Source organism: Taudactylus pleione, unplaced genomic scaffold (genome assembly GCF_031769625.1).
Source record: "Taudactylus pleione unplaced genomic scaffold, aTauple2 ptg000478l, whole genome shotgun sequence".
NCBI lineage: Eukaryota > Metazoa > Chordata > Amphibia > Anura > Myobatrachidae > Taudactylus > Taudactylus pleione.
In genome coordinates this window covers 2,689,863-2,702,344 of record NW_028284880.1, presented here as the reverse complement: position 1 = coordinate 2,702,344, position 12,482 = coordinate 2,689,863, and the positions used below count along the sequence as shown (strand labels likewise).

The 12,482-nt window shown below is 44.7% G+C and overlaps 1 protein-coding gene across 2 annotated transcripts in view; it reads right to left on the bottom strand.

Annotated features, from left to right (window-relative positions):
• NOX4 (NADPH oxidase 4) overlaps positions 1 to 12,482 on the bottom strand; it is a 278,377-nt gene that overhangs the window by 131,785 nt on the left and 134,110 nt on the right. For both annotated transcript variants that reach the window (XM_088449030.1, XM_088449031.1), the window contains 2 exons: positions 8,925 to 9,089; positions 8,509 to 8,571 (listed from right to left, as the gene is read on the bottom strand). In XM_088449030.1, coding sequence (XP_088305156.1) covers positions 8,509 to 8,571; positions 8,925 to 9,089 — 228 coding nt within the window. The remainder of the gene's footprint in view (positions 1 to 8,508; positions 8,572 to 8,924; positions 9,090 to 12,482) is intronic.

The following is a 12,482-nucleotide window of genomic DNA, read 5'->3' as shown; positions in this document are numbered from 1 at the left end:
TACCACCAGACCCATGCCCGGCGGTTGGAATCCCGACAGAGGTACCTTGGCAGAGGAGGAAATCCCAATCGTCCAAGGTAAGTATTGTCTAACCTAATTGTACCCCCTAACCCTAACCCTACCTTAGGAGTGCCTAACCCTAACCTCCCCCCCCCCTTGTACCTAACCCTAATTCCCCACTCTAAGTGCCTAAACCTAACCCCCCCTTCCCCGCCGCCTACACCTAAATCCCCCGTGGGGGTGCCTAACCATAAGTCCCTCCGGGAACCCTAAACCTAACCCCCCCCCGCGCGCCAGGCTATCCACGCGTCCCTTCGATCAGGATGCCGGGCCCCAGTCTCCCAGCGTCGGTAAAAGATTTAGATGCCTGCCATTTAACCCTCGCCGGGGATTAAGCAGTCGGGGAACCGGCTGTCGAGATTAGGTCCACCGGCTTCCCGACTGCCTACCGCTTATACAGGCAATTCCATAGCCAATTGCAGTTTTTTTTTCTGTTTGCCCAGTAATTCATTTATACAGTGCATCCTGTGCATTCTGCGTGGACCAAATGCAATATATAGCACCTATCCTTGTGTGTCAATGCCTATTTCCCTATAGATTGTAAGCTTGCGAGCAGGGCCTTCCTACCTATATATCTGTCTGTTATTATCCAGTTTTGTTCTATTAATGTTTACAACTGTAAAGCGCAACGGAATATGCTGCGCTATATAAGAAACTGTTAATAAATAAAATAATTATACAGGCTTTGATGCAATTGGAAAAACTGCGGGATCTGTCCGCAGAGCTGGATTTATACTGTGGATACCGATCATTACATTCATTGATGCTGAGAAAAGCAGCCAAACCACAGAACAAAAACACAAATAAACTAAGACAGAAATATATCCCTTTACAGACCGGACGTGCTTTGCATAGCCAGGCAAATGTTCATGTTTCCTCTAAAAATTGCTTTCACCGGGAATATCATTTTTATTTTAGATCTGCCCATTGTGAATTGTAGACAAAATACAACTTTGTTTTCATAGCAGATTTGGATACACTGTATAAATGAATTACCGGGCAAAGCAGAAGAAACCTGCAATTGGCTATGGATTTGCCTGTTGTTACTTGTACGCAGTTAGTGTAATACAATTATTGCTAAATGTATTCTATGGCGTCTAGCGTTTTTAAGAAGTAAAAACATTGGCCCTCATTCAGAGCCACTCGCTAGCGGCAGTACGCTCGTTCCGAGCGATGTTCGCACATCTGCGCATGCGTACGGTTTTTAGTACGCATGCGCGAACCAGTCAGTGCGGCCGAAAATCATTTGTACGCAATATAGCGAGTGCCTGCTATTTTGAGTGACAGAATGAGGCGTATGTGGGTGGTAACAGGGGAAGGTGCTTGAAAACGGGGAGTGGAGATCCGTTCGCAGGCGTGCTTAAAGGTCAAAACGGGCGTTTTATGGGTGTGCATAATTAATATAGCAGCGTCAATGACCATGTCACTTGGTTTTTTTTAACTCAGAACTGCTCGCAAAATAGCGGTTGAAAAAACCAACCACAAGAATAGCGAGCAGTTCATATCCTGTTCGATGTACTCGATTAATCTAATAAATAGCGGACATGACGTATGGTGCGAGCGGCCAGGGGGCGTTTTTAAGAAATAAAAGAGCGTATGTTTTGCTCGCTCGTTCAGACTTAGAGGTGTGAACAGACTGCAATGTGCGAACGGATCATTTGCATAGTCACCCCTTGTTTTTGAACGAACGCAAATAGCGAACGGCTCTGAATGAGGGCCATTGTCATTAATAAAGAATGTCAGTAAAGACATTGTTTATTATTATGAGTGCTAAAGAATTATGTATTAACATCATACTTGCCCACTCTTCCGGGGCGGTCGGAAGAGTGGGCAAGTCGGAGCACTCAGCCACGAAAGTGGGTGATCCGGGCGCCAGATGATGCGGTTCGTGCTAAATTGCGTCAACGTGGCCACGCCCCCAGCTTCACAATACCGGTAATGGCGGCATTGTGTAGTGGGGCTGGGGCCACTATAATGCAGTCATGTAATCGCTCCCGCCCACTTTCCTGCGACATACCACCAACACCCCCCCTATCTCTCCAGAAGGGGCAGCCAGGAAGTCGGCAACCATAATTAACATATACTATATACATAATATATGGATAGATGGTGACTTCCGTGTCAACACTTAAGTAATACTTGTGCACTGTACGGAATGAAACACTCACTACTGTACTGTACATTTTTTGCAGATATTAGAAGTTACTCCGGATGTATCATAGCATTCAGTGTACAGCTTGATGCACCTACTGTATGTGGCCACAGAACTCCTCTCTGACCACTAATAACCATATGATGTACAGTAGGTAGCGAGAGGAAAGATGGTGTTAGGCTGTTAGTAAAAGCCCTGGTCCCTATGTACTGTATTGTGGTACCCGGAGCAATAAACCACCAGGATAATTAGCTTTGTTGCTTACAGTTCTGGGGCCACAGGATCTATTCCAGACAGCGATGGGGAATTCAATTGTTTGGGATATATCCGGCTGCGCACATTACCACTGATCCGGCTCTCGCACATCACCACTGATCTGGCTGTGCACATTATCACTGATCTGGCTGTGCACATTATCACTGATCTGGCTGTGCACATTACCACTGACCCGGCTGCTCACATTACCACTGATCCAGCTGCACACATTAGCACTAATTACAGTCAGGAATCTTCACTCATTTTCCTGCAAACCATTATGGGGTATAATGAAAAGTGCCCTCATGACCATTCAGACACATATGGATAGGTTATTGTTACTATGCATAGTAGAGAATTTAGGAGTCTATGTACTGAGCCTTGGAGAGAGCTAAAGTAGATGGAGATAAAATACCAACCAATCAGCTCCTAACTGTCACTTTACAGGCTGTGTTTGAAAAATGACAGTTAGGGGCTGACTGGTTGGTACTAAGGGGTCTATTTACTAAGCCTTGAATGGAGATACATTGAATGGAGATAAAGTCTCAACCAATCAGCTCCTAACTGCCATGTCACAGGCTGTGTTTGAAAAATGACAGGAGCTGATTGGTTGGAACTATATATGCGTTCACTTTATCTCCATCTAAGGCTTGGTAAATAGACCCCTTTTTCTCCATTCACTTTATCTCTCTCCAAGGCTTAGTACATAGACACCTTATACCCCTTTTACACCAGAGCTAAAACCCGGATTATTGCAGGGTTAACCCGGGTAGCTCCTTGGTGTAAAATGGGACAGGGTTGGATTCCCGGGTGGAGTGACCCAGCAATCCAACCCAGGTAACTTGCAGGGTTTAACATGGGAATGACCCGTGAAACCCTGCAGTGCAAACAGCGCGATCCGGGACGATTCGCCGGCTTCAGTGGCGCTTGGAGTTGACTTCATCTCCAAGCGTCCACTTCCACACCGGAAGAGCCGGGTTACTGCAGACCCGGCTCCGGTGTGAGCGGCGCCGACCCGGGAATATCCTGGGTTGGCGCCGGCTAAACTCCGGGTCTGATCCGGTTTGGAACCCTGTTCCAACCTCCAGGTCAGCCCCGGAATTTAGGTATAAAAGCGGTACTAGACTGTAAGCTCCACTTGGACAAGGACTGATGTGAAAGACGAAACATTATTTATTACAGTGCTGCTGGCACAATAAAGACTTAAAGGTTGATAATGATGATGGAAATTACAGTATATCCAACATACTTAACAAAAAAGGGGTACTGTGATTTTTGACTAGGCCATTTTCCACATGCCAGGAAATCTTTAATGGGTAAATTTAACAAGCGGCAGGTTTGTTTTCCCGATGGTATTGAGGCAAATAGGAATTTACAAACCAATGGGTATTGGCGGAAGGTTCTTTTTAGAAGGATACACTGACCTCTAATTAAATCCTGTATGTTGAAGCTAGCAACCGCCGTCATTCCGCAGCAATCCCCATTGGTCTTTAAAACCCCTTCAAAACCCACCTGTAACTAAATGTACACCTAAGACTGTCATAGCCTTCAAGAGCACTTGTTAGTTATGAGGTAAAGTGTGCGCATGTCCTACACACAGTGGTAGCTGTCATGTCAACTGGACCAACATTCATAGGAATGTATCCGCCTGAGTTCCTCATGAATATTAGTAATGAATATTGGTTCGGCTTACATAATGGCTGCCCTACTGTGATTAATCCACTTTCACTTAAAGGGTAAAGGATATAAAAATAGCAGAATGAGTTTCAAGTGTACATATTTAATTGCCAGCTCTCCCGCCCTGGGTAAAAACCTTACTGTTCATAAAATACAAATTACATATTTGCTGCTGTATCAGAATATAATGCAATAAGTGAAGATTGTTTTTCATGTTTTTGTTCCAACATCCATTAGTGTTAATAAATGGCATCATTCTATTACAATTTATATAGTTAACACTGCAGGATACTATATGGAATAAATGAAATAACGCACTGCTGTGTAGCAGGTGAATCAGTAGTAAGTAAAACAATATAACTGACTGAAGCCTATAACCTACAGCAGCCCACGGGTAAACGATGACCTAGAAACAACATCTGGATGAGGGACTCTTTCCAAAAGTCAAAATCCAAGCTGGAAATAACAGTGATTACCTACTGCAACACTCGCTATTCATTACCAATTAAACATGGTTTAAAGCATTGTGCTTTTAGGGCACAGAGTGTTAACATTAACAGTGTAAAGTGATAAATCCCCCCCCCCCAAAAAAAAATAAAAAAAATAATAATAATAATTTTCAATGAAATTTAAAAAAAAAAAACTATTTTTATTTTTTTTATTTTGTGATGCATTAAAATATAGGAGTGTAGTTAAGGGGGGATGGCATTGCTAAGAACGGGAACAAGTTATATTATTTTTGTAAAAAAAAGTTTTTTATTTAAATCGTCTCGCAAGGATTTTCCACTTTACAGCTAAAGTTCACTAAATAACTTTCCTTACCATTAATAGATATAGAATATATTTTGGCACTAGTGTATACTAAAAGCAGCACATGATAGCGGTCTTCATCACAGGCAAATAAGAATAAACATTTAAAAGAGATGCAGTCAGTACCCAGAATCCCAGCCGCGGGTTCCTGACGGCTCAGATTGTTGACAACGGTAAATATGAGGGCTAGGGTTAAGCTGCGGGAGGGAAGGGTTTGAGTTAGGCTGCGGGGGGAGGGCATTTTCACTGTCGGAATCCAGCTGCCAGCATTCTGACCGCCAGGATGCCATCCCCAACCCATTTAAAAGCATCTCTATAACTCAGGGCCTGACTCAGAGACATATGTAAACCCGATGGTTTGAATACATCACAGATGACGGGAGGACTGTGTATGCCCAGAACGGGTCCTGCAAGAACGCTCTGGTTATACATGGAAAGGCATTGATATGCGTCCAAGAGGAAGGCACCTGTGTGGCGCACAAGTCTGTACGTGCTATAATGGGATGTTTTGAGTTGATAGAGGGTGCATCAAGTGCATGACTGCAATTAGGTTTTGGTCACTATTTATTAAGAACTACTGCAATCAGTGGCACCTTTTGTTTTGTATCGCGATACTTAGTCAGGTACCACCTGTATTCTTCCATAATTACTTGTCCATTAACGTGCTTTAGTATCTCCCTCTACAGCAGAGTCTTCTTATGGCCTGCTGGAAACCTAATGCTGCCACAAATTGTCAATGTCATGCGGATGCATGCACATATAGATTTTACTCTAAGTGAAGCCAACGAATCTGGAGAGGCTTCCCTGGATCCCATTGTATGGATAGGTAAAAACATCTTAAAATTCACATACATACAGTATTTCAAATATTAAGATTTAAGATCTTAGGACTTAAGATGGTGTTACCTAGCGGCGAAAAGCAACAGTAGGCTGATCACCGGTTGATAACCAGAAAAAGTTCAGAAAATAAAGTTTTGTATCAAAAGGATCAAAAAAGTATTACCCTGAGGAAGCTTGTTACATGACTAATGAACCGCGTTGGTAATTACTGATTTACTATTGATACAAGACTTAATCACCATTTACAGATCTCTCTGCTAGGAGGCTTTTAATCAGATGAATGAATACTTGCACCAATGATCTTGCAGAAATCAGGAGGTTCATCCAATTTGATAAGTGCTAAACCTTGGGGGGCATTAAACACAAAAGCGGGGTGGTCCACAAGCACTGTCCCAATATGCTGATCTAGATACAATGCCTTCTGCTCCATTATGTAACTTTCTTGGCTCATCGGATTGAAACAACCGGAGATGTTTCACCGTCTGTTAGCTTTCCCAAACAGCTTGGAAATATATATACCATGGATAGCACTCACCAAGACTCGGCAAGTGCCGTTCCTTGAAAGGTTTCTTTATTATCCCAGTATACAAATTCTCCCTTCTCAACAGATAAATATCTTCTCACAGGTACCGGACATATAGACGGAGACTCACCTAGAACAACACTTGGTTCGTACACATAAAGACGAAGAAAGTTACATATTGGAGCAGAAGGCAATGTATCTGGATCAGCATATTGGGACAGAGCTTGTAGACCACCCCACTTTTGTGTTTAATATTGTAGATAGGTGTGGCGTTCCTAGGAGTGGTTCTGAGCTGCAGTTTTTGGGTGCAAGTTACTTCCCTCTTTTCTTTGGACCTTGGGGGCATTCCCTAGAAAAAGAAGCCGTGAACGGCAGCCTATCACATTGACACATTGAACATGGAAACGGGAAGCAGGTAAAAGGACAAAGAGATTGAGTTTACTACATGGAAGAAGGATCAAAAGTAATTTGCTTATCTTAATGATATGACAGAGATCGGGGTGCTGCTGCAGTGGGTTTAATTATTCATTTAAACTGATTTATTTGTCAACCTGCATTTTAACCTAATTGCATACAGGTACAATCACACTGAATGATGGCCTTTACTTAACAAATGAGTGCCGCCATCAAAGCAAAAACTATAATTGTATATAAGTCTCCACAACAGGAATTATTACTGCTAGACGCTTGTTTCGAAACTAATTCAACTAGCAAATATCATGGACGGCATTATCAGTGTTGCTAAAAATATTCAAGACTACAGTGGCGCAAGCAGGGGGGGTTTCTCTACACAGGTCATCCAGAGATCCACCCCCTTGGGCCGCGTTTCTATGACCGGTTGAATCGCTCCCCTGGAGACCCCCCGTCTATCCTTACAAATCTTGCTTTAACCTCTGGACTTTATATTCTATTAGACTGCATGAATTATGATAATGCCGTAAACACTCACATTACTATTCAGAGAGATCATGCTTACCAGTTCCATTTGTTGACAATAACTTTTGTTACCTATTCTCGCTGTTGATTTTTGTTGAAAGCAAAATAGATTAGCTGATTATCTGTTGCATCACCCTCTGATGACAGATCATAGCAATGTCTATATAGCATTCTGTTGTTGTTTGCATTTGTTTTTAATATTTTTGAAACATTTTAATTTGGACCATGACGAATGTGTCATTAATATTACTATTACAAGCTCGTTGGGACTCCTTATCATTTTATGTTCTCCACTATGTTGTCTATTCAATGTGTACATTTATTTACAAGTTATTCCCGCTGTAAGATATATTAGCAGCGTGGTACCCATTATCCTGTTTTGTCTGTCGTTGTCATTTTACAGAATCTTCCAATATTCCAGATGTGCGGAATGCTTCAGCTGAGCAGAAGCACTTAGTACACTGCTTAACATCTATACTATAAAGCTGTTAGTCATGTGTCTAACAGCTGCACAGTAGAGTGCTGCAGGGAGGCCCCGCCCCACAGTAGAGTGCTTCAGGGAGGCCCCGCCCCACAGCAGAGTGCTTCAGGGAGGCCCCGCCCCCTTCCTCTATCCACTCACAGCTTTCACTGACATCTGCCCGTACACCATAGCGTCCCTTCTCCCCCAACTAATCGTCAAAGGAGGGGGAGAGGGGGGGATGACTGCAAAGCTAGCTAGCGAACCAGCAAATGATGGGTCTAAAATTCTATTAAAAATATAAAATAAAACTGCTGACTACTGCCGTGTATGATGCTGGCACTAGTAGAGTGTCATTAATATTACATATACAGCCATTTCCACACTGAGAGGATAATATTTGTGCATCATTTAATGTGCAAACAGTTCTTCTTCCTCTCCACATCAAGGAGTGGAGAGGAAGGCCCTAAAGGCAATATTTATAGGCCCATTTGGATACATGTACAACATAGACAATGACAATCTTCACACTGGATTATTAAGATACAGTATGCAAAGTCTAATGGAATTTCCATGAGCAATATTAAAGCACATGGAACGTGGGTATGTAAATATTGTCCCAAACCAAGATGATGACTCAAATATCAATATAAATTATATTAAGATCTAAATTTCTATTTATTTTATTTTTCAAACCTGTATTTTATTTGAAAGTACAGTAGAAGGTATAGTACATAGATTAGATGTATATACATCCACAAATGATCGCAGATAGAAGATAAAACCAGTTCTTACCATTGTCAATGTAAATGGATGGTTTTCTAGTGCAGAAACTCTGGGACACTGCAGAATGATGTACTGAAAAATGTATAAAGCATTTCTGATTACTTAAAGCTACATGTAAACGATTAAACAATTACAACTGAATATAATACACTGGCTGGTGTTATAACCAAAGGTCCTTAATTTACAGGTGTTCAGGGGTGTACTGTAACATCAGTTATATATTTCAATAATGATACTTAGCAAATAATGTTAGAGTTATGTGATACCTATGGAAAACCTACAGAGAACAGTCTATCAAAATTATCCATACACTTCTTATCTGAAATCTAGATGCAAGTTAAAGTTACAGAATAGCCATATTTACATAACAGCAAATCTTTACCTAATAGACAAGTTACTCAGAAATCTGAGCTCCCTGTACTCACCTGACCGGGGCTTGCTTTGAAATTTTCTTTTATCATTCTGATTTCGATGACATCAGACAGATGATGTATAACATCGGTGATTGTCACAGGCTTGCTGCCTCGGAAGTATCGATATAATCTTTCAGCACAGTACAAACACAGAGGTGCCGAAATCCACAGCCATGTCTAAGGAGAAAACAGGTGGGGATAAAACTGAGTACAGATGTGTCCTCATACGCAATGCCACGCGAGACGTTTGGCATGAGTGAGCCGCGCCAAGCGGTCTAATGAATTTCCGTGTCTCTTTTGCCTGAAAATGTGTCTTAGTAGCAATGTTGTGCGAAAAACTGCTTCACAAGACTGCACTGATTCATTTGATATGCGACACTTGTATATATGTTTGCGACTGAAGGCCTGATTCAGACCCGCTCGCGAGCGCTGAGCGCTCGCAAGCGGGTCGATGCTGGGCCAGTGCGCATGCGCATGACGGACCCGGCTCCGTCGTGCACATGCGCGAGACCCGGATAGCGACGGGCAAGCCGTCGCTATGGGTCTCGCTGCAAAGGGGCGTGCTGTCGATGGTGAGTGACAGCACGCCCCCTTTGGTGGGTGTGCTGGGGGCGTCGCTGGCCAGACGGAGGCGTTCCCATGGCCGCGACCATCTTTTTGGCCGCTCGCTATAGCTGTGGGTGGTCACCCACAGCTATGCAAGCGGCCAAGAGGCCGCTCTAAAATCAGGAAGGACGGCCCTGATTCAGAGCGAGCGCTCTGTCAGAGCGTCTGGCTCTGAATCAGAGCCTGAGTCTGTATACAAAGCACAACGGAACTTGGCTCTTCCTATACAGATTCAGACTCAGTAGCACACAGATGTACAGTGTTGCATATCAAATTAATCAGTGCGGTCTCATGAAGCGGTTCTGTCACATCAAATTGAGACTAAAAAGCATTTTCGGACGACAAAGATGAATGTCTCATTGCTGTTGTACTATTTATCAATAGATTTATTGTAAGAATCAGACATTTGTTTTGATTTATTCTCACTTGCTGTCGCCATCGCCTCGCCAGATACAGATAACAGACACAACGCGAGGACGCTTTCTCAGAAGCGAAGCAGTGACTGTTAGCACCGGCAGGGTTAGCTTTCACCGATAGGGTTTTACACTCCTTATTACATAGACCAGTTAGAGAGATAATGGAGAAGATATAATTGTTTTATAGAGTTAGAGAATAACAGAGAATCAATGAAAGGGTCTGAGAGTATTGGGCATCTTTAGATGTTATCCTCCACACAGATATAAATGAATGGTACTCTATACTGTACATGTTGCTCAAAGTGTGTTTAGCAGAACTCCATGTTTGGTGAAGAATTATCGTTCTGTAAGGCCATTAATTTGGATAATGAGGCAGTGGCGTAACTAGGGCAGGGCGAGCGGGGTTCGTGCCCTGGGCGCCGTTGGACCGGCGGCGGGGGGGGGGGCGCCGCCGGCCACGGTACCGGCCCGCCCGCCCTAGATAGCCAGTGTAGCGCCGACCGCAATGAGTGCGGTCAGCGCTACACATTTGCACAGGACCGGCGCTAGGCTTCCAGCGCCGGTCCTGTGCTGCACGCCTGAGCCCGTTCCCTCCCCCTGAGCGCTTGCCCAATAGCGCCAGGAGGCGGGCTCAGGCTGTGCATAACACACGCATCACCGCCAGCGCTGGCGGCGATGCGTGTGTTAAACAGCAGCCAATGAGAGTCAGATAGACTCTCATTGACTGCTGCAGCACCCACTGCAAGAGCCGGACTTCCGTCCGGCTCCTGCAGTGGGTAATGGGACTGACGTCATGACGTCAGTCCCATAATGCTGAGCGCGCCAGCCAGGGCGGACTGGAGGGCGGGAGCGGCATCGGCATCGCGGACAGGAGCAGCGTGGAATCAGGTAAGTATATTTTTATATATATATTTATTTATTTTTAAACCTTACCTATCTGCACAACGGGGGAGGGGTTGGCTACTACTGGGGGGGACATCTACTGGGGGGGGACATCTACTGGGGGTGCCATTGGGAGGACCTCTACTGGGGGGGCTACTCTACTGGGGACTACTACTTGGGGGGGGGGGGACTACCACTGGGGGCATTCTAAAAGGGGCATAGTATTACTAGAGGCACTGCACTCGGGGGACCACTAATGGGGTCAATAATAGGAAGGGCCACTACAGGGACCACTGGATAGGGGGGGGGGTCACTACTGGGAGCCTGCATCAGGGGGACCACTACTGGGGCACTGCATGGGAGGGGGGGACACTACTGCTGGGGGCACTATATAAGGGGCTTACTGCTACGGGCACTGCGGGGACCACTACAGGGGGCACTAGATAGGGGGGATCACTACAGGGTACCTGCATAAGGGGACCACTACTGGGAAAACTGCATGGGGGGGACTACTGCTGGGGGCACTATATAAAAGGGCACTGCATAAGGGGATACCGCTACTGGGCGCACTGCATTGTGGGGACTGCTACTGGGGGCACTGCATAAGGGGGAACACTACGTGGGGCACTGCATTTGGGGGGGCCACTACTGGGGGTACTGAGTAAGGGGAACTAATTGGGGGCTGTATAAGAGGGACCACTACTGGGGATACTGTATAAGGGGCACTACTATGGGCCTGCATGAGAGGGACCACAACTGCATACTGGGGGTACTACTGGGGTTTAAGGTGCATATGGATAGGAATGTTCAGTTTGAAAATAAAGGGGTGTGTCATGTTGACACGCCCCATTTTTAAGTGACCACGCCCATTTTTTGCTGCGCGCACACATGGAGGGAAGGGGGGGGGCTCCCTTTTCAAATTTGCCCTGGGCTCCAAATACCCTAGTTACGCCACTGTAATGAGGACACTCTCTAACTCATTTAATAAGAAAACAGAAAAGCTATGCAATCATATAGCAGAAATGATTCAATAACAACATGTTTAGAAGCTACTGTATAAACCATTGCTAATTATCCTTAGCACTTACATCCTTTACTATCATTCGCTGCTACTCCTATAGTGCCCTGTCCTCCTGACCGAGGCCTTGGTGATTGCTACTAGCTCTGTAATACAGGTCCAGCAAATCAGCACAGCTCACCATGCTGTATGGCAGCGATCGCCGACTGGTCCTTCCAATAAATCTGTCCACCCCAGTTTTCATCCAGGACTGTGAGAGAAACAGAGAGCCCCACGAAAAGTCACTCCACAGAGCGGCCACCTACAGTCTTCTCCTAGGTCAGGCCTGGCCAACCTGTGGCTCTCCTGAAATTAAAAGTCCCAGCATGCCCTGCCACAGTTTTAGCATTCCCTGATAGCAAAACGGTGGCAGGGCATGCTGGAACTTGTAGTTTCCAAACAGCTGGAAAGCCACATGTTGGCCAGGCCTGCCTAAGGTGGTAGTGCTGTTGCTTTAACTTAGCAATTTTTTGTGTTATGACATTTTGATTTTAGCATTATTTGCAGCTCTCCAGCATAGAAAACCCCCCACTTATTAATACTGTACTTGCACCAATCCGACACTTTCTTTCAATGTCTATGGGGTCTAGTTACTAAGCAGTGTTAGAA